The 21095-nt window shown below is 33.7% G+C and overlaps 1 protein-coding gene across 7 annotated transcripts in view; it reads left to right on the top strand.

Annotated features, from left to right (window-relative positions):
• USP34 (ubiquitin specific peptidase 34) overlaps positions 1–21095 on the top strand; it is a 205557-nt gene that overhangs the window by 36397 nt on the left and 148065 nt on the right. For all 7 annotated transcript variants that reach the window (XM_019717506.2, XM_074332027.1, XM_074332028.1 and 4 more), the window contains 6 exons: positions 1386–1794; positions 5708–5758; positions 5938–6087; positions 13782–13849; positions 16815–17007; positions 18596–18657. In XM_019717506.2, the coding sequence (XP_019573065.2) occupies positions 1386–1794; positions 5708–5758; positions 5938–6087; positions 13782–13849; positions 16815–17007; positions 18596–18657 (933 nt within the window). The remainder of the gene's footprint in view (positions 1–1385; positions 1795–5707; positions 5759–5937; positions 6088–13781; positions 13850–16814; positions 17008–18595; positions 18658–21095) is intronic.

The following is a 21095-nucleotide window of genomic DNA, read 5'->3' as shown; positions in this document are numbered from 1 at the left end:
TTTTCCATAACAATTATGTATATTAGACCCATTTAAAAATAATACATATATTGAGAATATAGAGACTAAAACTTTAGGGAACACAATCATTAATATAACCAAAGTTTGTAACAAGGATTTGCAAATCCTATTACTCAGTGTAATTTTAACTGGTCGTGGCAAAAAATTCTCTCTGTGTGCCTCCGTTTTGAACTTCTTAGTCCTTCTAAAAATTTTTTTTAATTAATTTTTTTCCTACCTCCCCTTTCTTCCGCCTCCCCGCCTCCCTCCAGTTCAAGCCATTGTTTCTCAGTCTGTGTTGGACAGAGCTCCCTGGCACATGCTGGTGTTACGAGTGACCTGAAAGAAATCAAGGCAGAAGTGTCAGTGTCTTTTATGACCTAGTGTCAGATGTCACAGTGTCATTTCTGCCACATTCTGTTCGTTATAAGCCAATCATTAAGTCTGGTCCACATTCAACAGGAGGAAAATTGGGCTTCACCTCTTAAAGGGAAGAGTATTAAAGAATCTGTGGCCATACTTCAAATTGCCATACATGGAGAAATGCAGTTATTTCTACATGGTCATACAAGGAGTTGGTGATCTAGTTGGACTATCAATATAGATGTTTTGATTTATTTTGATTATATAACTAGGTGGAAATTGTAAGTAGTTAATTGCTTAGCTGTCATCCATTATTAGATGCAATTATTATAATCTGGTACTTGTGTTGATTATCCACAATATGCTGTGCATTATGCTACTAACCGAACATGTCTACGAAAACTAGATTTGTGTGTAATAATTACTGATTCTTGTTTTCATGTATTTTTTTATACTGGAACTGTGTGTGTGTGTGTGTTTATGGGGGGGAGGGTGTTGTGTGGGTGTGGTGTTCCTAAACACTTTTAATCTGCCAAATAGGGTAGGAATGCCCCTCCCAAGTCGACTTGAAGCAAGTTAATGATTTTAAAATACAGTTTGTTTATTAATTGACAACAAAACCCCTTATGTAAAATAAGCGGCTTTACTAATAAGTTATTTTATTATGGCCAGTTTCCTGGTATTTACTAAACATATATTGGGTACTTAGAACTTCGAGAAGCAAAGGTATATGCCACAATTCTTATTCTTAAATTGTTCTTTGTGTAGAAGGACAGATAAATCTATACATAAAATTGAGATGATATCTGTCATCTAATATGGTGATGTTTTACTAACGTACCAGTTTATGGTGTGATGCTATATTTATAAGTTATGGTGCTTCCTCATCAGGAAGGAGGAAATAAAAACAGTTTGGAAAAAAAAGTATTTTAGTACTTGCTTTTTTTTATATTACTCATTAGAAAGATATAATTGTTACTTTCTAGCAAGCATTAATTTATTGAATTTTTTTTCTTTTATAGGCAATGTCTATGCTGCTTTAAGGAATATAAGCATTTGGAGATTTTTAACCAAGTAGTGTGTGCACTTATTAATTTAGTGATTGCCCAAGTTCAAGTGCTCCGGGACCAGCTTTGTAAACATTATACTACTATTAACATAGATTCCACGTGGCAAGATGAGAGTAATCAAGCGGAAGAACCACTGAATATAGAAAGAGAGTGTAATGAAGGAAGTACAGAAAGGCAAAAATCAATAGAAAAAAAATTGAACTCTACAAGAACTTGTAATCTGACCGAGGAGAGTTCTGATCCTTTTAGTTTATGGAGTACAGATGAGAAGGAAAAACTCTTACTATGTGTGGCAAAAATTTTTCAAATTCAATTTCCCTTATATACTGCTTACAAGCATAATACTCATCCAACTATAGAGGTATGTAAAAAATGGGTATTGTGAATTTTAAGTCCTACTAAGTCATAATTATGTTTGCAATTTCTCACCTATGAATAAATATGAAGACAGTTATTGATGGAAAAATATATAAAAATCACTATTATAAGACTAATGCAAATTTTCTCTAGACAGTTTCTGTAGCAGCTTATGTTGAACATTTGCTCAGCATAGTTCTATTAAGGAAAAATTTATAAATTGAACTGTTTGTTGGTGATGTAAACCTTTTGCTGACATAGGTCTGTGGTGTACTCTACTTATTGTAACTTTCTCAAAAAGTAATGATTGAGGGAAAAGCACATAGAATTTTGAATTTCATTTTTAGAGACATAGATAACAACGTAATTCCCTTAGAGCAAAAGCTTAACTGCTAGTTTAAATAATAGTATTTTCTTTTGTAAGTCAAGATGCTTGACTCATTCCATTAGTAATACTTTTACAAGCCTATCCAAGAGTTTAGTAATCCACCTTAGGTTTATTTAGATAATGGCATCTCTTTCTAAACATAGTGGGAATTGAGACAGTTACATGGTAATGTATTTTATTAGTGGCTTAAAACAACAGTGATTTATTATTTCTCATAGCTTTGTGGGTCGGCCAGGCAATTCCTTGGCTGGTTTTGTGTGGCCTCACTTAGGCAGGTGCATATACTTTTAGTGTCTGATAGGTTTGAAGGTCTCAGATGGCCTCATTCACATGTCTGACAGTGGTGCTGGCTGTTGTCTGGGGCTTGTTGGATTTTCTCCACATCTCCTCTCATTCTCCACTAGGGTAGACTAGCTTCTTTGCATGGTAGTCTTAGCATTGATCCTTGAAGCAAAAGTGGAAGCTGTAAGGCCCAGCCTCTGAAACCACATGGTATCAATGTTGCCACATTAATGTTGGTTGAAGCAATTCAGAAGGGCAGTCCAGATAAAAAGGGATGTGAAATAGACTTCATCTCTGGATGGGAGAAGAGATAAAGTTTCATTTTAAACTTTAAAGTACATTCTGTTTCCTATGCATGTTGGCATGGAAAGAGTTGTGGCCATTAATAAATCTACCACATATTTTTTTTTTTTTAAAAGTCTGCCTGTTTTCTCGAGCTTATTCTGTAACCTTCATACTGATTTCTTTAAACTTCTTCATCTAGAAAAAAATTGTCCTTTACTGAAAATATTTTCATATAGAACTGAGACTGTTTATAAAACATAGCCTAGGAGGTGGATATTTTCCCTATTAGAATGAATTCTCCGTAAGAATATTTTAAATCAGATTGTGCTCTGTCTTCTAGAATTCTTAGTCTGTTATTGTCCCATAAACTTTTTAATGAATTGTTTATATGACATAAGGTATTTATTAAAACATTCTAAAAAATGTCATTTTAGTCAAACAAAAAGGGGGATCCATTTGTGCAAATCTCCTAATTTTAATCTTGAGAACACCACGAGAGTAGGTTTAAATGCCTTAAATTGATCGTTGAAAGATGCTAAAAATAATTTGGTTAGGGCTAAATTTGTGAAATTCATACACAATTTCTTAGAAATTTTCCTGCAGTTAAACATCTCTTAACACTAGAACTGTAGCAATACTAAAAATGCTATTTTATTCCTTAACATTTTGCTCATCAGTTCTTTTTTTATATGATTTTCAAAAATGGTAATCGCCAAATGTAGGCATAGTCATACTCCCCTATATTTTCCCTTTGAAATAAAGTGTCTCATTATTAATGTTCTTAAGGATCATTTTATGTGACTACTTGGTCGAAAGCAATAGTTCATGAGGTATTTCTGGTAAAATTTTAATAAATAGCATCCTTAGACATAATAAAGGAGGACTTTTCTTACATAGAATTCTGTATTCTTACACAGAATTCTAATCCCCTTATACAGAATTTATATATGCTTATTTAATATTCTGTTCATAATAGTTGTTTCCCAAGTTTCTGTTGTCTTAGTAACGATCTGTCATACTCTAAAATTTCTAGTTTCTGTCCTAGTGGCCATGTAATTAAATAATTTAAGGGTTAGCTGTTTTCAAAGCGTTTCAAATCATAACCTTGGTAGCATATATATGTGTGTATATACATATATATACACATACTATATATATATTTATATATATTTATATATATAATATATGTATATTAAAAATTATATGTGTGTGTCTATATATACATGAATATAGATATCCTAAGAAAACCAGTACTTGTTATGCAATGAAATAATAGGGCTTACGATAGAGATTTTTAATCCCACCTTTTTATAAGGAGATAGTCCGCATAGTCTCCTTTCATACTGCTGTGCCATCCTTTCCTGATAAAGCCTTTGATTCTTTTTTTGTTATAAGAGGCACAAATTGGCTAAGACTCTTCAGAAGAAGATGATTCTGTATGTCTGTGTTAGTGTTTTGATAGCTCTGATTTTAGAAACCTAGTCAATATCCTTATTTTATATAAGAGAGAACTGGTTTTCAGAGCTTAATTTTGGTTAGATTTGCACAGTATATTGCTTAATTCTAGAATTCAGGTCTTATGCTTCTACACTGGTTCTCAATCATTTCAAACTAATCGCTGTAACTATTGTATCCATTGTAACTAGTGAATAAGATGGGAACTTGGAGCCTCTCTTCCCCCTTCCCTTCTTCTCTCCATCTTTTCTTTCCCCCCGTTGAAGTTGGTAATATTTTTTAAAGATGTAGTAATTGGAAATAAATAATATTAATTGAGGTTAAAAGATTCGGGGAAGGAGGGCACTTGTATTCTTCTATTAATTCTGAATAACTATATGTTATTCTGTGAAATGAGATATTGCCCGAGTGTTGTATTTTTCTAAGAGTGAAAATGAATGTAAAATTTGTAGAAAGAAGAGAAACCACTGCATTTCTATTAAATGTATATATAATGTGATCAGGCAGATTAAATATTGTTACTTTCCAAATTTCTGATGTAGGCTGGTTTTTTTCTTGCTACTTTCTGCTGACTTTATTTACCCTTTTTTTAAAATTAAAAAAAAGTATTTTTAATTCACTCTTAAAGTAGAAAATTTAGTAAGTTTTAAGTTGCACAACTGTCACTACTATCTAATTCCACCACTAATGACTTTTTTAAGCAAAAATTTTATTCTGAATCTATACATTTTCCATTTTCTCTTACTAGTTCTTTAGGATAAATAAACTGCTGGGTCAGAGGAAATTTGCATTTTAAATGCTGATCGATATTACCAAATTGCCCTCCAACAATGTCATACCAGTTTATACTCTCACCAACAATAGATGAGTGGGCTTTTAGGTAGTTTAAATTTTATGTAAGGAGAGCATATTATAGAACTTGGGAGTATATCCGTAGAGCATTCCAGAGCACAGTTTCAAAACCACTTAACTAAGTTATGTATTTTTGTAAGAATTACCCCAATAATTTAAGGAAAGGTTTTCGTTTAGGAAGGCAAAACAATGGATATAGTACAGACCGTGTTTCCCCGAAAATAAAACCTAGCCGGACCATCAGCTCTAAAGCGTCTTTTGGAGCAAAAATTAATATAAGACCTGGTCTTATATTAATTTTTGCTTACGTATTTTACCATAATATAAGACCCAGTCTTATTTTACTATAATGTAAGACTGGGTCTTATATTAATTTTTGCTCCAAAGGACACATTAGAGCTGATTGTCTGGCTAGGTCTTATTTTTGGGGAAATAGGGTAGTATAGGAAGATTTGTTTGGAGAAGAGTTAACGTATACTTTAGAACTGAATTATACTAGCTTCAGTTAGGAATACCACTGTTCATAATGAGAAGGAATTGCAAAATCTATTTTGAGTTTTTTTGAAATCATTCTTTAGAAATTTTAATTTTTTAAAGGTTATCATTTAGTAGTATGATCTAGTTATATTTACTTTTTTTTTTTTTTTTAAATCAGGATATATCAACCCAAGAAAGCAACATACTAGGGGCATTCTGTGATATGAATGTAAGTGTTTATCTTTTCTCATTCTCAGGATTATGGAAAACTTTGTGTGTTTTTTTTGTTAACATATGTCTTCAGTATTACGTTTTTTTACGTCTGATCAGTTATCTTTCCAGTATTGGTAATAAATGAAAATTATTTCTGATAAGTTTTAAAATAGTAAATTTTCTTTTTTTCCTCAGGATGTAGAAGTACCATTGCATTTGCTTCGTTATGTGTGTTTGTTTTGTGGAAAAAACGGCCTTTCTCTTATGAAGGATTGCTTTGAATATGGAACTCCTGAAACTTTGCCATTTCTTATAGCACATGCATTTATTACAGTTGTATCTAATGTAAGTATTGTTTGGAGTGTTTTGTTTTTTTTGTTTTTAGTTTCAGGTGTACAAAACAATGTGACAGTTAGACATATATACACCCCTCGGGAGTTGGTTTTAATCTTGGGAACATTGTCTAGTATTTTAATAACATGAATTTTATGTCTAGGTTTAGAGTTATTTGCATGTACAATAATTTGTTTTTCTGGATTATATTTTGAAAAAAATTGAGTACAGAAATCTTTTTAAAGTCTTTATTAAAATAAAACTGAATATGTATAAATTAGTGAGTTTAATTTCAATATGTAAATTTAACCATTTACCTCTTGTCTAAAACAAGATAGGCAGCTATGCAAAGTTGATTTTAACTTTCCTTGCCTGGGATTTTTTTACTGGTGAATTTTCGGCTTCTCAGAGTTTTTGGCTGCTTAAATGATAATTAGCCTGTTGTACTACTGCAGTGTGCTTGACTTCCCTTTGTATTGCAAGTGAAAACCTAACATTTTATTTAGCATTAGAGCTGATGGTCCAGCTAGGTCTTATTTTTGGAGAAACACAGCACATGTACTGGTAGTATTGTATGTAGGTTCAGAATGTAGGCTTTGGATTCACAGTTGCGTTTGAATCCTGAATCTGAGCCTCAATTTTTTAAATCTGTAGAATGAGAATGATACCAGTGATGATTTACCATAGAACATTGTTGTGAGGTTTCAAGAGAGATTTTAAGCTCTTATTATAGAACCTGATATATAATGTGAGTACTTAGTGACTGGTAGCTGTTACTTATTTTAGTTATCATTAAATACTTATCCGATTCTGTTGTTTTTATTGACCATATTTGTTTGATAGGAAGTTCTATTCAGTTTGTTTTTTTTGGGAGAAAGAATAAAATATAAACTTTTCAGTGAATTTAAATTCTGTGACATTTTAATTTTACACTATGGTAAATGTGAATAAGGCATATAACTGAGTTTGAAATCCAAAATTTGCAGAACAATTTATCAACAGTTTTCCTTAATCAGGACTATTACCTGAATTAAAACGTATTTCTTGAATTTATTTTACTAATTCTTGATTAAAAGTCTATTATGGAAGATTCATTGAAGGCTTTAATTTATTACTATACATTGAAAATTTATCCTTTACTAAAAAAAGTTTTTGATTGTTTCCTTTTTCTTTTCAGCCTTTTATTGACTGCTGATTTGTGAGCTATTGTCAATTTGCGTAACTTTATCTTGTAACTCAGCTGAGAACATTAAACCAAAGTTGGAGTAAAAGTAGTCATACTGCTTAAATTAATAATGTAATTGTTTGGATATTATATTCTGTGTTTTTTTTTTTTTTTGGAGTGTGTAACAGGTACTTTTTAACCAAAGATTTTAGAACTCCATTGAGTCTCATTGTCATCTTTACCTCATAAAAATTATTTTTGATTTGGCCCTCTTTTTTCTAATTTTTTAAATATATGTAATACTTTGGTGCAAATTAAGAGCTTAAATTACAGTTATTTTTGTAATCAAGATTTCTGTGAGCCTGTACTTTAATTTTTTCAGAGTCTAGAGTTTTTCTTAAAGGGCTAGTGACACTTAAAGCATTTGGAGTTTTGGCATGAGTTCTGAATTTTTGTTGTTGTTGTTTTTTTGAGTCTTGACCCTCTGCCTGAAACTTATTATATAAACACTTAGTGGTCACTTCAAACAGTTATAATACACAGCTGTCTGCATTTTGAGAAATGTTAGGGCCTTTTAATTTCAGAATTTGCAAGCCACATACAAATTAATATAGAATACAGTAGTTTCCTCTAATGGATCATTGTAAATTATAAACCCTGGTCATTTCTTTGTGTATTTTTTTCTTCAGAAATAGTCGTCTTGTTTAGCCATGCTGTTTCAGCTTCAACTAGGGTGAAGGGCCCTATTAGGGAATCTCTCATTTTACATCAGCTTTCACATAGGAACAAAAACTCTTATATTTAAATAATGAAAAATATGATTAGATTTTAGGGCAGTCCTTTTCTTGGGGAAAAAAAAGTGTTAATTATAAACAAACCACTTTTAGGGTAAGATAGGTAAGGACAGACCTTGCACCTGTTTCTCTCACAATTGATTATAGTAAATCACACATTGAGAAGAGAACATGTTTATATAATTTCCTGGAAACCAAACCATTCTGTTTGGTTTCCTCATTCTTAATAAGGACAGGTGACTTTATCAGGTAGTGAGCGTTATCTCCTAGAACCTGAACCTACAATCCTTACAGAACAGGAAAACTCCCTTTGCGCTGGATCTGAATTATCAACAAAGAAACAAAACTCTTACTTTATGAAATTAAGGTTTGAATCTGATAATATTCTCAGCCTAGACATTTATTTTAATCTCAAAAACTTCCTTCAGCAGTTCTTAACACTGTTGAACAGATTTCTCAGTTTTGAACAAATATTACTCCACTATTATATGGGTCCAGGCTTAGTAGTAATGGCTGTAGTCACAGGAGAAAGACAACAAATTTCTTTATTTATGTAGTTTTCTTACTTTGTGCTGGCATTTGGGTTTACGCAAAAGCAGCTAATATTTAGCACAGGTTAGCGAAGTAGAATGTCGAGTCCTCATAGAAGATTCCCTGTTGAGACCCAAGGTGAGTTATGTTTGATTTTAACTTAACAGTATCCTGCTCAGCCCTCAGCTCTTTGTCTGAGGTAGTTATGTCAAACATAATACCTTTTATTAATTTCAAAGTGACAAAGTCTAAGGAATTTTAATAAAGAATCCAATAGAGTCATGGGATTTATTTTACTAACATGCATGGAGAAGTGCAAATGCATTGTTGTATAATACTACTTTAAAATATACTAACATTAATTCATTTTACTGGTGGTGGACATTTAGGCTATGATAGTTAATGTGGTATCAGCATTCTTTGACATGTCTTTTGGTGCACATGTGCATGCATGCATTTTATTTGGATATATGCCTAGAAGTGGAATTTCTTGATCATAGAGTATGCATATATTCTTTTGCATTAATGTAAGGTCTTCTTAAGTGATTGAATTGATTTATACTCCCACTAGGAATATGAAAGTGCCCATTGCGCCACATCCTTGCAAATACCCGATGTTCTAATTCTTAGAGATTTCTGATGGAGGTATAGTAGTATCATTGTAGCTTTATTTCGTATTTTTAATGACTAATGAGATCGAGCACAGTTTAAGAGGCATATTAGCCATTTGGATATTTTCTGAGAAGTTTAATTCCTTTGGCAGTTTTAAAAATCAAATTGTCTGTGTTTTCCTTACTGATACATGGAGATTCTTTATATGTTTTGGATATAAGTCCTTTGTCTGACTTAATGTATAATTCATAAAAAAAATTGTTAAAGTTAGTGTTTTTATTTATGGTTGAAAAAGTCTTTCTTACCCTTAGTTCAGGAAGATATTTTTCGACATTCTAGAAGTTTTGTTTACTTTCACATTTTGATCTACAGTTTAATTGAAATCGATTTTTGTGTATGATATTGGGTGAGGAATAAAGATTTCTCTTCTATATATAGATAACCATTGGTCCTAACACTATAGCAAAGACAAGCCTTTCCTCTTTTTTTTTTTTTTTTTTTTTTGCAGTATCATTTTTGTCATAAAACAAGTGTCTTTAAGTGCATGGGTCTGGGATCTCTAGCTTATTCCATTAGTCTATTTGCTTAATCTCATATTATTGGCACACTACCTTAATCTCTGGAGCTTTATAAGAAGGGTTGCTTTCTGATAAAGACAGTTCCACCTCTGTCATTTTTTAAAAATTGAAGTATAATGGACATAAAATTATATTTAGGTGACAACATAATGATTTTGATATTTTTATATATTGCAAAATGATCACAGTAAGTCTAGTTAACATCCGACACCCATTCATAGTTAACAAGTTTTTTTTTCTTGTGATAAGAACTTTTAAGAACTATTCTCTTAGCCACTTTCAAATATAGAATACAATATTACTAGCTGTATTCGCCCTCCTGTACGTTACGTACTCATTCCTTGTCTTTTTTTTTAAACTGAAGAACATATATTTGTTTTTCACCAAGACTTTTATCTTGAGGACATAACTGCATCACCAACCCCCCCTCCAGCTTGAAGAAGGGTTAGTACAGTGAATGTTATAAAGCAGGCACGAACAGTTTTTGAAGGTCTGGAACCAACATTAACTGACAAAGAACAACTTCCATCTAAATAATCATAGAAATCTTTAAGTGAAAAAAAGAAAGAAAAAAGGGTGTGACCAACATTGACCAAGAACCTCACATTTCATCTAACACATTCAATCCTGGCTAGAGTGTACAAAAATGGAAACAGGAGTACTATAATACAGAACTTGCACTATAGCATGCTGTACACACCTGTGTTCCAAACGTACTTCCATCCCCTTCATGCTTCCACCACAACTATTTTCCTGCCTTGGGCCTGCTGACAAAAGAGCACGTACGAGGTCTGACAATTAAGTTCGCGAACTCATCCTAGGAAAAGTGCTACTACATACCTCATTGCTGAGTATTTCTATGGTCATCTTTGAAGTACTCCCCTTGGGAAGCTATGCACCAATGCCAGTGTCTAGTCTACGCTTCAAAGCAATTTTGAAACTCTTTCTGGAATGGCCATCACAGCTGTCGGCATATTGTCTTTGATGCCCTGAATGTCATCAAAATGTCTTCCTTTCAGTATTTCCTTTATCTTCGGGTAAAGAAAGAAGTCATTGGGGGCCAGGTCAGGTGAGTAGGGAGGGTGTTCCAATACAGTTATTTGTTTACTGGCTAAAAAATTTCTCACAAACAGTGCTGTGTGAGCTGGTGCATTGTTACGATGTAAGAGCTCCTTCGGGACCATTTTTGCACACACCTTTCTCATGCCAAGATTTTCAGTTAAGATTTCCCTAACTGCTATGCTTCTCACAGTCAGTGGATGATTTTGATGCACAATTTGATGAATTTTTCCAGTGTTTTTGTCAATTGTGCTCATTACTGCCCGCTCTGACCTCGCTTCATCAGTGGCGCGTTCTCTCCCCTCAGAAAAACATTTAATCTGTTTGTACCCTGCAGTTCTCTTCTTGGTGTTATCCTCATAAACTTGGACTAACATGTCCCTGATATCACTTCCACTTTTGCCAAGTTTAACAAGAAATTTAATGTCTGTTCGTTATTCTAATTTAAGCTCAGACATCCTCACAACTGCACACAAAAACTAGAATGAATGCCACTCAGCAAGACACTGCCACACGTTGACACGAACACAGCTGTGAGACACTGATAAACCAACGTTATTAAACCTTACCAAGCTGTTTGTACAGTCCTGCCAATGTAAGCACACGGTGGCAAGTTCATGAACTTAATTGTCACACCTTGTAGATCTTGAATACAGTCTTCGTTATAAGGCTGGTACTTCTGGGTATCAGCTCGGTGAACAAGGCAGCTGAAGTCTGCCAGATCATCAGTAAAATCAAGCAGTTGATATCATATGTGATAGAGGGGCTGTTGGGATTCATTCTCTTCAGATCTTCTTCATACATTTTACAAATGCCTTCTATGCATTCAAGTTCTTTTGGCCTCTTGGTAGGCTGTACCAGCAAAATGGTGTGAGACATTCTGCCAGACTCTTTTGCTGCAGCTTCCATCGACACTGCCCTCCCTGTATTCTTAGTGTTTTGTCTCTTCTTGGAGGTTTGCATTTGGAATCATAGCCTAAATTTCTGCATGTAAATTTTTTTGGGTTTCATTGAATCCATAAATCAGTTTGGGGAGAATTGTTGTCTCTGCAATATTGAGTCTTCTATATAGTACATGTGTTTTTATTTACATGTTCTTTAATTTCTCTCATAACTTTCTGTGTTCTGTATAGAAGTGTCATATGTCTGTTATTTTTAAACATAATTTTTGATGCTCTTGTAAAGAGAATAGTTTTGAAAACTATTTGTTCCTGGTACATAAGAAATATTGTGTATATGTATAATATAGCTTATATATGAGGTGTGATCAGACAATATGGTGAATGTTTAAATAAAAAAAATGTATTACAGTAAAAGACACATTGCCATTGATCCCCCTCAAAATACTCCTCCTCGCTTCGAACACACTTATCCCATCGTTCTTGCCACTTTCTGAAGCAGTTTTGGAAGTCCTCTTTTATGAGGGTCTTTAGTTGTGCTGTTGTGGCTGCCTCGATGTCCTGAATCACTTCAAAACATTTACCTGTCATGGTTATTTTGACTGTTGCATGGTGCCAGATCTGGTGAATAAGGTGGATGAGGACAAGACATAATGTTTTTATTTGACAGAAATTACCATATACCAGAGGTGATGTGTAACATGGGGCGTTGTCATGATGGAGGATGAAGTAAGACACTCATGAAAGACGACTTCCAGAACTGGTTCAGAAAGTGGCAAGAATGATGGGATGTGTGTTCGAAGCAAAGGGGAGTATTTTGAGGGGGATTAATGGCAATGTGTCTTTTACTGTAATAATTTTTTTTTAAATTGTGGAATATTGGGGAACAGTGTGTTTTTCCAGGACCCATTAGCTCCAAGTCAAGTTGTTTTCAGTCTAATTGTAGAGGGTGTAGCTCAGCTCCATGTGAAGTCATTTTCACTCTAGTTGTGGAGGGCACAGCTCACTGGCCAATGTGGGAATCAAACCGGTGACGGTGTTATGAGCACCGTGCTCTAACCAACTGAGCCAATTGGCCGCCCATAAATTTTTTTTTAATTTAAACATTCACTGTATTTTGTGATCACTTCTTGTATGTTTATTTATTTGTATTAACTTTCTAAGCAGAAATCTTGCTAAAGTAGTTAATACAAAAAAGTTTATCTGGACATTATTTTGGATCTTCTATCATACCATCTTAGAGTAATCTTGATTTTAATTCTTCCTTTCTAATCCCATGCCTTTTAATTACTTGGTTGCCTCTTTCACTGTCTAGGGTCTTCAGTTCAAGTTGAATTGAAGGCATTCTTGTTTTGTTCCTAGTCTCAGAAGGAAAAGTTTTTACATTTCACTGTTAGAATAGTATTCACTATAGGACTTATATAGATATCTTTGATTAGATTAGAATGAAGCCATATATCCTGTATTTGCAAATTTGTTCTTAATTTGTATCCTTTGCCTTTGTCAAGGCTTAGTATCTTAGTTTGTTGTTAGATGATTTGTTTAGGATTTTTATTCTTATAGTTAAACTACTATGAGAACAAAACTATAATGTAAGCACTTTAGACTTAGAAATGGGTTGGAATATCGTGCAGAAAAAAGTAAGGGAGCAGATTTATCTTAGATTAGAGTACTTTCATTTAGAGGTTAATTCAGTAAAGAGTTGTTGATAGTAATCAGTGTGTGCGTATAAAATATATTTGCCTAATTCACTGCTATAGTATTTGGGTTGCTACCATAGAAAGGTATAGAGTAGCATGTAGTAAGATGATATTACTTGGATGGATGATTCCCTTTTCAGCAAGAAGTTAATACTAATTCTTCAGATTGGTGTGTGTGTGTAGGTTAAATTACTTATAATCTGTTATGTGTGTAATCGTATTTCTAAGTTTATGCTTTTCAGAATAGACAAAGTGTGTGTAGTTTTAGAGGAAGCAAAATAGTAAGTGATCTTGTTTTTAATTAAAGTTAAAGACATATGTATTTCACATATTCATTATACATTAATGCCATCTTTGTTTCTTTATAGATTAGAATATGGCTACATATTCCTGCTGTCATGCAGCACATTATCCCTTTTAGGACCTATGTCATCAGGTAAGTTTATAAAATCTTTTGTCTGATTATCATTGTAATATATTTAAACAATTTGTAATACAGTAAAGAATTATATTGTGTGTGTGTTTTTTTAAATACTTAAAAAAAATTTTTTATTGGGGAATATTTGGGAACTGTGTGTTTCTCCAGGGTCCATCCCCTCCAAGTTGTTGTCCTTCAATTTTGTTGTGGAGGGCGCAGCTCAGCTCCAAGACCAGTCACTGTTTTCAATCTTAGTTACAGGGGGCGCAGCCCACAATCCCATGTGGGAATTGAACCGGCAGCCTTGTTGCTGAGAGCTGGTGGTCTAACCAACTGAGCCATCCGGCCGCCCCTCTGGCAGCTCAGCGGCAGCTCGTTGTCTTCAATCTAGTTGTGGAGGGCACAGCTCACTGGCCCATGTGGAAATCGAACCAGCAACCCTGTTGTCAGAGCTCGCGCTCTAACCAATTGAGCCATCTGGCCGTCCCAAGAATTATATTGTATTAAAGTCCCTGGCATTCACATTCTCTAGAGAAAATTTTATTGGGCAGTTTGGTGTATAGTATTCTGAATGCGTGTGTAGGTTTCTGTTTAATGTTTACTTTTAAGCGATTTATGTTGGACTTTTTTTTTTTTTTACATAAGTATAGAAAAACAAAGATTAATAATGGTTATGTGGTATTCCACTATATTTAGTCAACAAGTACCTATATACTATTTATTATAGTCTAAGCACGGGATATAGTGGAGAAGAAAATGTTTCTCCTTTCATGCCATCTATACAAAATAAGTAAATGATATAGTTCATCAGACGATGAGTATTACAGAGAAAAAGAGCAGCAAAGGTGAATTGAGAGTTCTAGAGGATAGGTCACAATTTTAAATATCTAAATATAGAGGTGGTGACAGTTGAGTTTTGGAAATCTCAGCCTAGGAAGGACACCTGTATAGAGGATAGAGAAAAAATTGTATTGATTAGACTTAGAGTATGAACTGTTTTAGTTCTAAGATTGTATTTCTTGATATAATTGAAAGTTTATATATTTTTTATTCATTAGAAACATTTGAATGCCTATTAATTTCCCATTACTGTTGGAGTTATTGGAGGAAGTGTCAGGAAAAGGAACAGATAGTGAGGAATTCTCTGCAAGTAAAGTGATGTGATAGGGGAAATATGAGGCCTTTCTGAAAGGTGACATCTGAAGAACATGAATCAGCTAATCAAATGGTAATTAGAAGGACATATTCCAGGTAGAAGGGACATGAGGGCATAGGCTTTGAAGTTGGAAAGAGTATGACATATTGGAGAAACTAGAAGCAGACTGGTGTGGAGTATAGTGTGTAAGGGGGAATAATTACGATTTGAGGTTGGATAAACAGGGGCAGATTATTCAGGACCTTCAAGCCATTAGAAGGAGTTTGGAGTTAATTTTAGCAGTGCAACTCTACTGAAGGGTTTTAAACAGATGATTCATGATGGTTTTTAAAAGATCACTTTGGCCTTTAAGTGGATCATAAACTATAACAGGTAGGAGACCAACTGAAAGGTTAATGTAGTCCTGGAAAGAAATGATGCTTACTTGTGCAAGGATTGTTTGTGGTGATTTTTGAAAATTTAATGGATATAAGTGAAAAATCAACAAGATTGGTAATTGTGCAGTTTAAGGAAATGGGTAGTATCATGGGTGACAGTTACCCCTTCACCCCAATTTCTCTTTTGTGCTGTGGATGTCATTAACTGAGATGTGAAAGACTGGGCGACTTAATTTGAGATGCCTGTGGGTCGTTTAAGCGGCACTGGTAGATTGAGAGTATAAGCCTGTGTAAGCCTCAGAACATCATTATTAATTTAGGAGTTGTCACATAAATGCAGCACCTAAAAACCATGGGAGTGAATGAGGTTGTCTGGGGAGAGACTGTAGACAGAGAACAGAAGTGAGCCTAGGACGTAGTCCTGTGTCAGTTTGCTTTTGCTGTGTTAGAAAACAGCCCCCCAAAACAGTGGCTTGAAATAATAGCCATTTATTGTTTCTCACAGTTCTCTGGTTGGCTAGTTCTTCTGATCTGGGCTGACTTGGCTGGAAATGATGCTCTAGGATAGCATCACTTTCATGTCCCGTGGTTGGCAGGGTGATGGTCTTGATGGAGAAGGGAGGCTTACATATGTCCCACAGATGCTAGGTGTCATTTGGGGTATTGACCAGGTCTCTCATCCAGCAGCTAACCTGGGCCACTTGTCTTGGTGGTGGAAGAGTTCCTAGCGAAAGAGGGCAAGCTCAGAGGCCTCTCAAGTTTCTGCTTATGTCATCTCTTAATGCCTCATTAGCCAAAGGAAGTTTCATGGCAAAGCTTAGATTCAAGGAAGTAGAGAAATAGATGACACCTCTTGATGGAAAGAGTGGCAAAGTCATGTTATGTTGTAAAGACCTGTATAAAGTGATGGGAGGAATATGGGGCCTTTTTGCAACCCATAGGAGCCCTGATGTTGAAAAATTGGATATAGAAGAGAAACCAGCCAAATAGAATCCGTAGGGCCTGAGATTAAAAACTAGTGGCTTATGATTTTTAGAAGCCAAAACAGAAAAATGTTTTAAAATGTACACATTTAGAAGAATTTTGGCTGTGTGAGGAATAGATACACTATTTGTATGAAGTTAGCTGAAATTTGCTAAAATTGGAGCTGATGGCTACTAGAAAATAGTAAAGCTGTACTGGAGGTGCAGAATCCTATGGTAAATGACTCAGCTCTTCGCAGTTTCTGATTTAAATTGGCCTCTCAGCAAAGAACATACTGCCACAGGTCATAATCCTTGAAGCATCACTTAGAAATAGTTTAAGTTGGGAATGTTAATCCCAGGACGCTAGCTTCTACTGTACTAAACATTTTGGAGATAGGGTGCAAAAGAATGTTATTGAATTGTTGAGTGGTGTTTAGAAATATTTTGCAAGTTTATGTGTGTGTTTTATTTCTGCAACATTTCAGGTATTTATGCAAGCTCTCTGATCAGGAGTTAAGACAGAGTGCAGCTCGCAACATGGCTGATTTAATGTGGAGCACAGTGAAAGAACCATTGGACACAACATTATGTTTTGATAAAGAAAGCCTAGATCTTGCATTTAAGTACTTCATGTCACCTACTTTGACTATGAGGTTGGCTGGACTAAGTCAGATAACGGTAAGCTATATTTTATTTTTGGTCATTTTTTTTATTTACCTTTCAGACAATCATCATCACCATAACAATACCTTCTGTGTTTCTCCGAAAATAACACCTAGTCGGACCATCAGTTTTTAATGCGTCTTAAAGACTCAGTATTATATTATTATATTATATATTATGTTATATTATACCTGGTCTTATATAAGACCCACATATTATATTATATTATATTATATTATATTATATTATATTATACCCAGTCTTATATTAAAATAAGACTTGGTCTTATATAAGAACCGGTGTTGTGTTGTGTTGTGTTGTGTTGTGTTGTGTTGTGCTGTGCTGTGTTGTGTTTTGTTGTATGATATTATATTATATTAGACTCAGTCTTATATTAAAATAAGACCCAGTATTCCATTATATTATATTTATTATATTATTTTATATTAAGACTTGGTATTATATTATATTGTATTATGTTACATTTATTAAATATATATTATATAATATATTATATTGTATTACATTATATTATGTTATATTATATTAAGACCTCGTATTATATTATATTATATTATATTATAATTTTATATTATACCAGATCTTATATTAAAATAAGACAGGGTCTTATATTGGTTTTTGCTCCAAAAGACACATTAGAGGTGATGAGCCAGCTAGGGCTTACTTTCCGAGAAACATGGTACTACTCTTGGAGCACTGACCTTATGCCAGTCATTGCGCTAAATATTTTTTTACATGCATGACTTTATAAGGTCCTCATAGAAATAGTTTTCCCTATTTTGAATATGAGGAGACTGAGGGTTAGATTTGGATATTATAAATAGTAACAATTCATTATCCAGGCAGAAGCCATAGATTAATTCGCCATAGGCCAAATTTGACTAATAGAAATGTTTTGCTTGGTTTGCACAGTAGTAAATACTGTTTTAAGTAGGGAGAAATATGTCTTACTGACTTCTCGTGTGGAGTGTAGTGGGGTGGAGAGGAAGGCTTGATATCCTAGAGCCTGTATTCTTGCATAAATAATTTTCTAGAGCTAAGTAGTTAGCTGCTTTCCTTAGAATGGATATGATTTCTCTGATTTATCAAGGTCTCCATTAGGTTTACTTCTTTCTATTTGTTGCCTGTTTTTGTAATGTAGTTATTCTGATTTTACCCATATATTGGACTTTGTACATACAGAAAGTAATTGGTGACATTTTGTAAAATTAAATCTTAGATGTGTTTATCTAGAGGGCTTTTAAACCCAAAATTCTATGTCTGTAATGCCATATTACTGCTGCCTTGTATTAGATTTTAGTGTTTTTCCCTTATTCATTTTTGTTTTCTGTAGGATGAATAGTGGAATAAAGCATAAGTATTACTTGTGGGATGAATTTATTTCAGCTTTTAATATGATAAAGAATATAGCCAGACTACTTGGGAGTTGTGTGTGTATCTGATTATCTATCTTAAAATTTATAATTTTGATTTGGTTATTAATTATGATCTACAAATATCAAACCATGTTTTTTGACCATTGCTAACATGTACAAGAATAATTTTGGGGAAAAACTTTGAAATTTTTTTTTTTTTTTTTTAGAATCAACTTCACACCTTCAATGATGTGTGCAATAATGAATCATTGGTATCAGACACAGAAACGTAAGTAGGAGCATTATTTATACATAAGTAATAGCATTTTAATATGTGGCTTTTTATATGTTAAATATAATTGTGACTTTATTAGATTTGAAGTGTTTACTAGAAATTCTTTGCCTTGCGGATTCATTTTTAGTCTTGATAACAAGCTTTCAAAACAATATAGCAAAACATTTCTCCATGTTTTTGAAATGCACATACCAACATTTGCACAAGATGCAAAGGATACTATTTATACAGGAGAATTTAGTAATAAAGAGTATGGTACTGATAGTTTCAGAAAGCACACTTAATGCAGAAAAAGAAAAGACCACATTCAATACATTTTGTGGGGTAAAACCAAGTTAATGAAGCTCATGTGTGAAAAGAAGTAGTTTTATAGGTTAGGGCTTTTCAAGTTCTTAGAAATACTTATATATTCCAATATTTATTCCATTTAATTGTCCTTCCAGTATAGAAATCAAGTTTTTCATCTTAGTTGGGTGGTAATATCTTATGCCTGAACAGAGTTATAAATTAAGATGTTAGAAAATTCATACTTATACGAATGAGTCATATTTTTGCTTTACTGTAAGTTTTGCGCATTAATCTTAATTCTGCCCTATGGAGTTAATCTCAGTTGAAACTAGCCCATTATGAATGTGAAAACCAGAGATTACACCTCTTTATTCTTTTCCTTCTCCAGGCTAAAGAGTTTTTATTCCTCCAATTTTTCTTCATACGGTACAGTTTTTAGATTTATCACCAGAGCAGTGCAGTCATTTACCTCTGGCATCATTCTTTGTCAGTGTTTCCCTTAAAATGTGTTGTCCAGAACTGGTAATAGATTTTTAAATTCTGAGTTATGCTAAGAGTATTATTTTGTATCTTCAGAACATTACATAGACCATATCCAATGTAAGTAAAACTGCAGCTCTGGATTTCCTTTTTGACCCCTCACTGACCTCCATCCCCCACCCTCTCAACACTGCTTAATAGAATCTTAAAAATGCTAGTGCAGCAATCCCCCCTATTGCGCCCTCCAAATCCCCCTAAAAAAGAAAAAATAATTCGGGAAACATTAGTGCAATAACTGCACACATCTGGGCTAGGTGGGTCTTTATGTTGATGAAACAGTGGATTGAGAGTAAGAAGGAACTCCATTTTAAAAAGTATAAGGAATACACATCCTATAGAAATGGTTAAGAGAAGAGGAAAGAGAGTACAAGTTTTGAGGAATAATGAGTAGAGATAGTTTAAATTGGGTAGAGAAGGGTGTGTATAGTGTGAGACAATTGGAGCAAATAGAAAAAGTGTGATAAATATTCTTGAAGCCTGTGAATTGGGTCTTTTTTTAAGCCGTTTTATTAATGTATAAATACTGTACATATCATAAAATTCACCTGTTTCTGTAAGGAATTTTAGTAAATTTAGAGTTGTGCAACTATCATCACAATTCCATTCTAGAACAATGCCATCACTTCAAAAAGTTCCTTTTTGTCCATGTGTAGTCAGTCCTCATTCTTATTCCAGCTCCACTAATCTACTTTGTTGCTATAGATTTGCTTAGTTTGGGCATTTCATATAAATGGAATCATGATAGTGGTCTTTTTTATTCGGCTTCTTTGAGTTAGTATACTGTTTTTCATGAGGTTCATTCATGTTGTGTTGTAAACCAGTAATTGATACCTTTTTATTGCCGAATAGTACATATTACATTATGTACATATAACACATTTTGTTTATCCATTTACCAGGTGATGTATATTTTGATTGTTTTCACTTTTTGGTTAGTATGAATAATGCTGCTTTAAACATTTGTGTACCAGTCTTTTTGTGGACATATGTTTTCATTTCTCTTGGTAGATACCTAGAAATATAATTGTTTGTATGGTCATTTTCTGTTTAACTTTTAAAGAAACTCAAAATATTTTCCAATGTACCTGCATTATTTTACATTCTTACTAACAACGTATGAGGGTTCCAGTTTCTCCCTGTTCTCACCAGCATTTGTTATTATCTGCCTTTTTGATTAAAGACATGCTAGTGAGTGTGAAGTGGTATTTCATTATGGTTTTAATTTGCATTTCCCTAATAACTAATGATACAGAACATCTTTTTTTGTATGGTAATTATCCATTCTATTTCTTCTTTGGTGAATTGTTTGTTCACTTTTTTGCTTAGTTTTTATTGGATTATTTGTCTTGCTTCATGGACTAGCATATGGTCTGTACCACAGAATGTTCATGTGTGCTTAAGAAGACTGTTTATTCTATGGTCTGAAGTGTTCTGTAGATGCCTGTTAGGTCTGATGAGTTTGTAGTATTGTTTGCCTTCTACATTCTTGTTGATTTTTTGCCTACGGTAGTTGTTCTTCCATTATTAAAAGTAGGGTGTTGAAGTCTCTAACTCTAGTCAGCCTCACTGTGGATTTTGTACTTGTGAGTTTGTCTATTTGCTGC

This window comes from Rhinolophus sinicus, linkage group LG05 (genome assembly GCF_036562045.2).
Source record: "Rhinolophus sinicus isolate RSC01 linkage group LG05, ASM3656204v1, whole genome shotgun sequence".
NCBI classification, from domain to species: Eukaryota; Metazoa; Chordata; class Mammalia; order Chiroptera; family Rhinolophidae; genus Rhinolophus; species Rhinolophus sinicus.
This window is presented reverse-complemented; position numbering and strand designations above follow the sequence as displayed.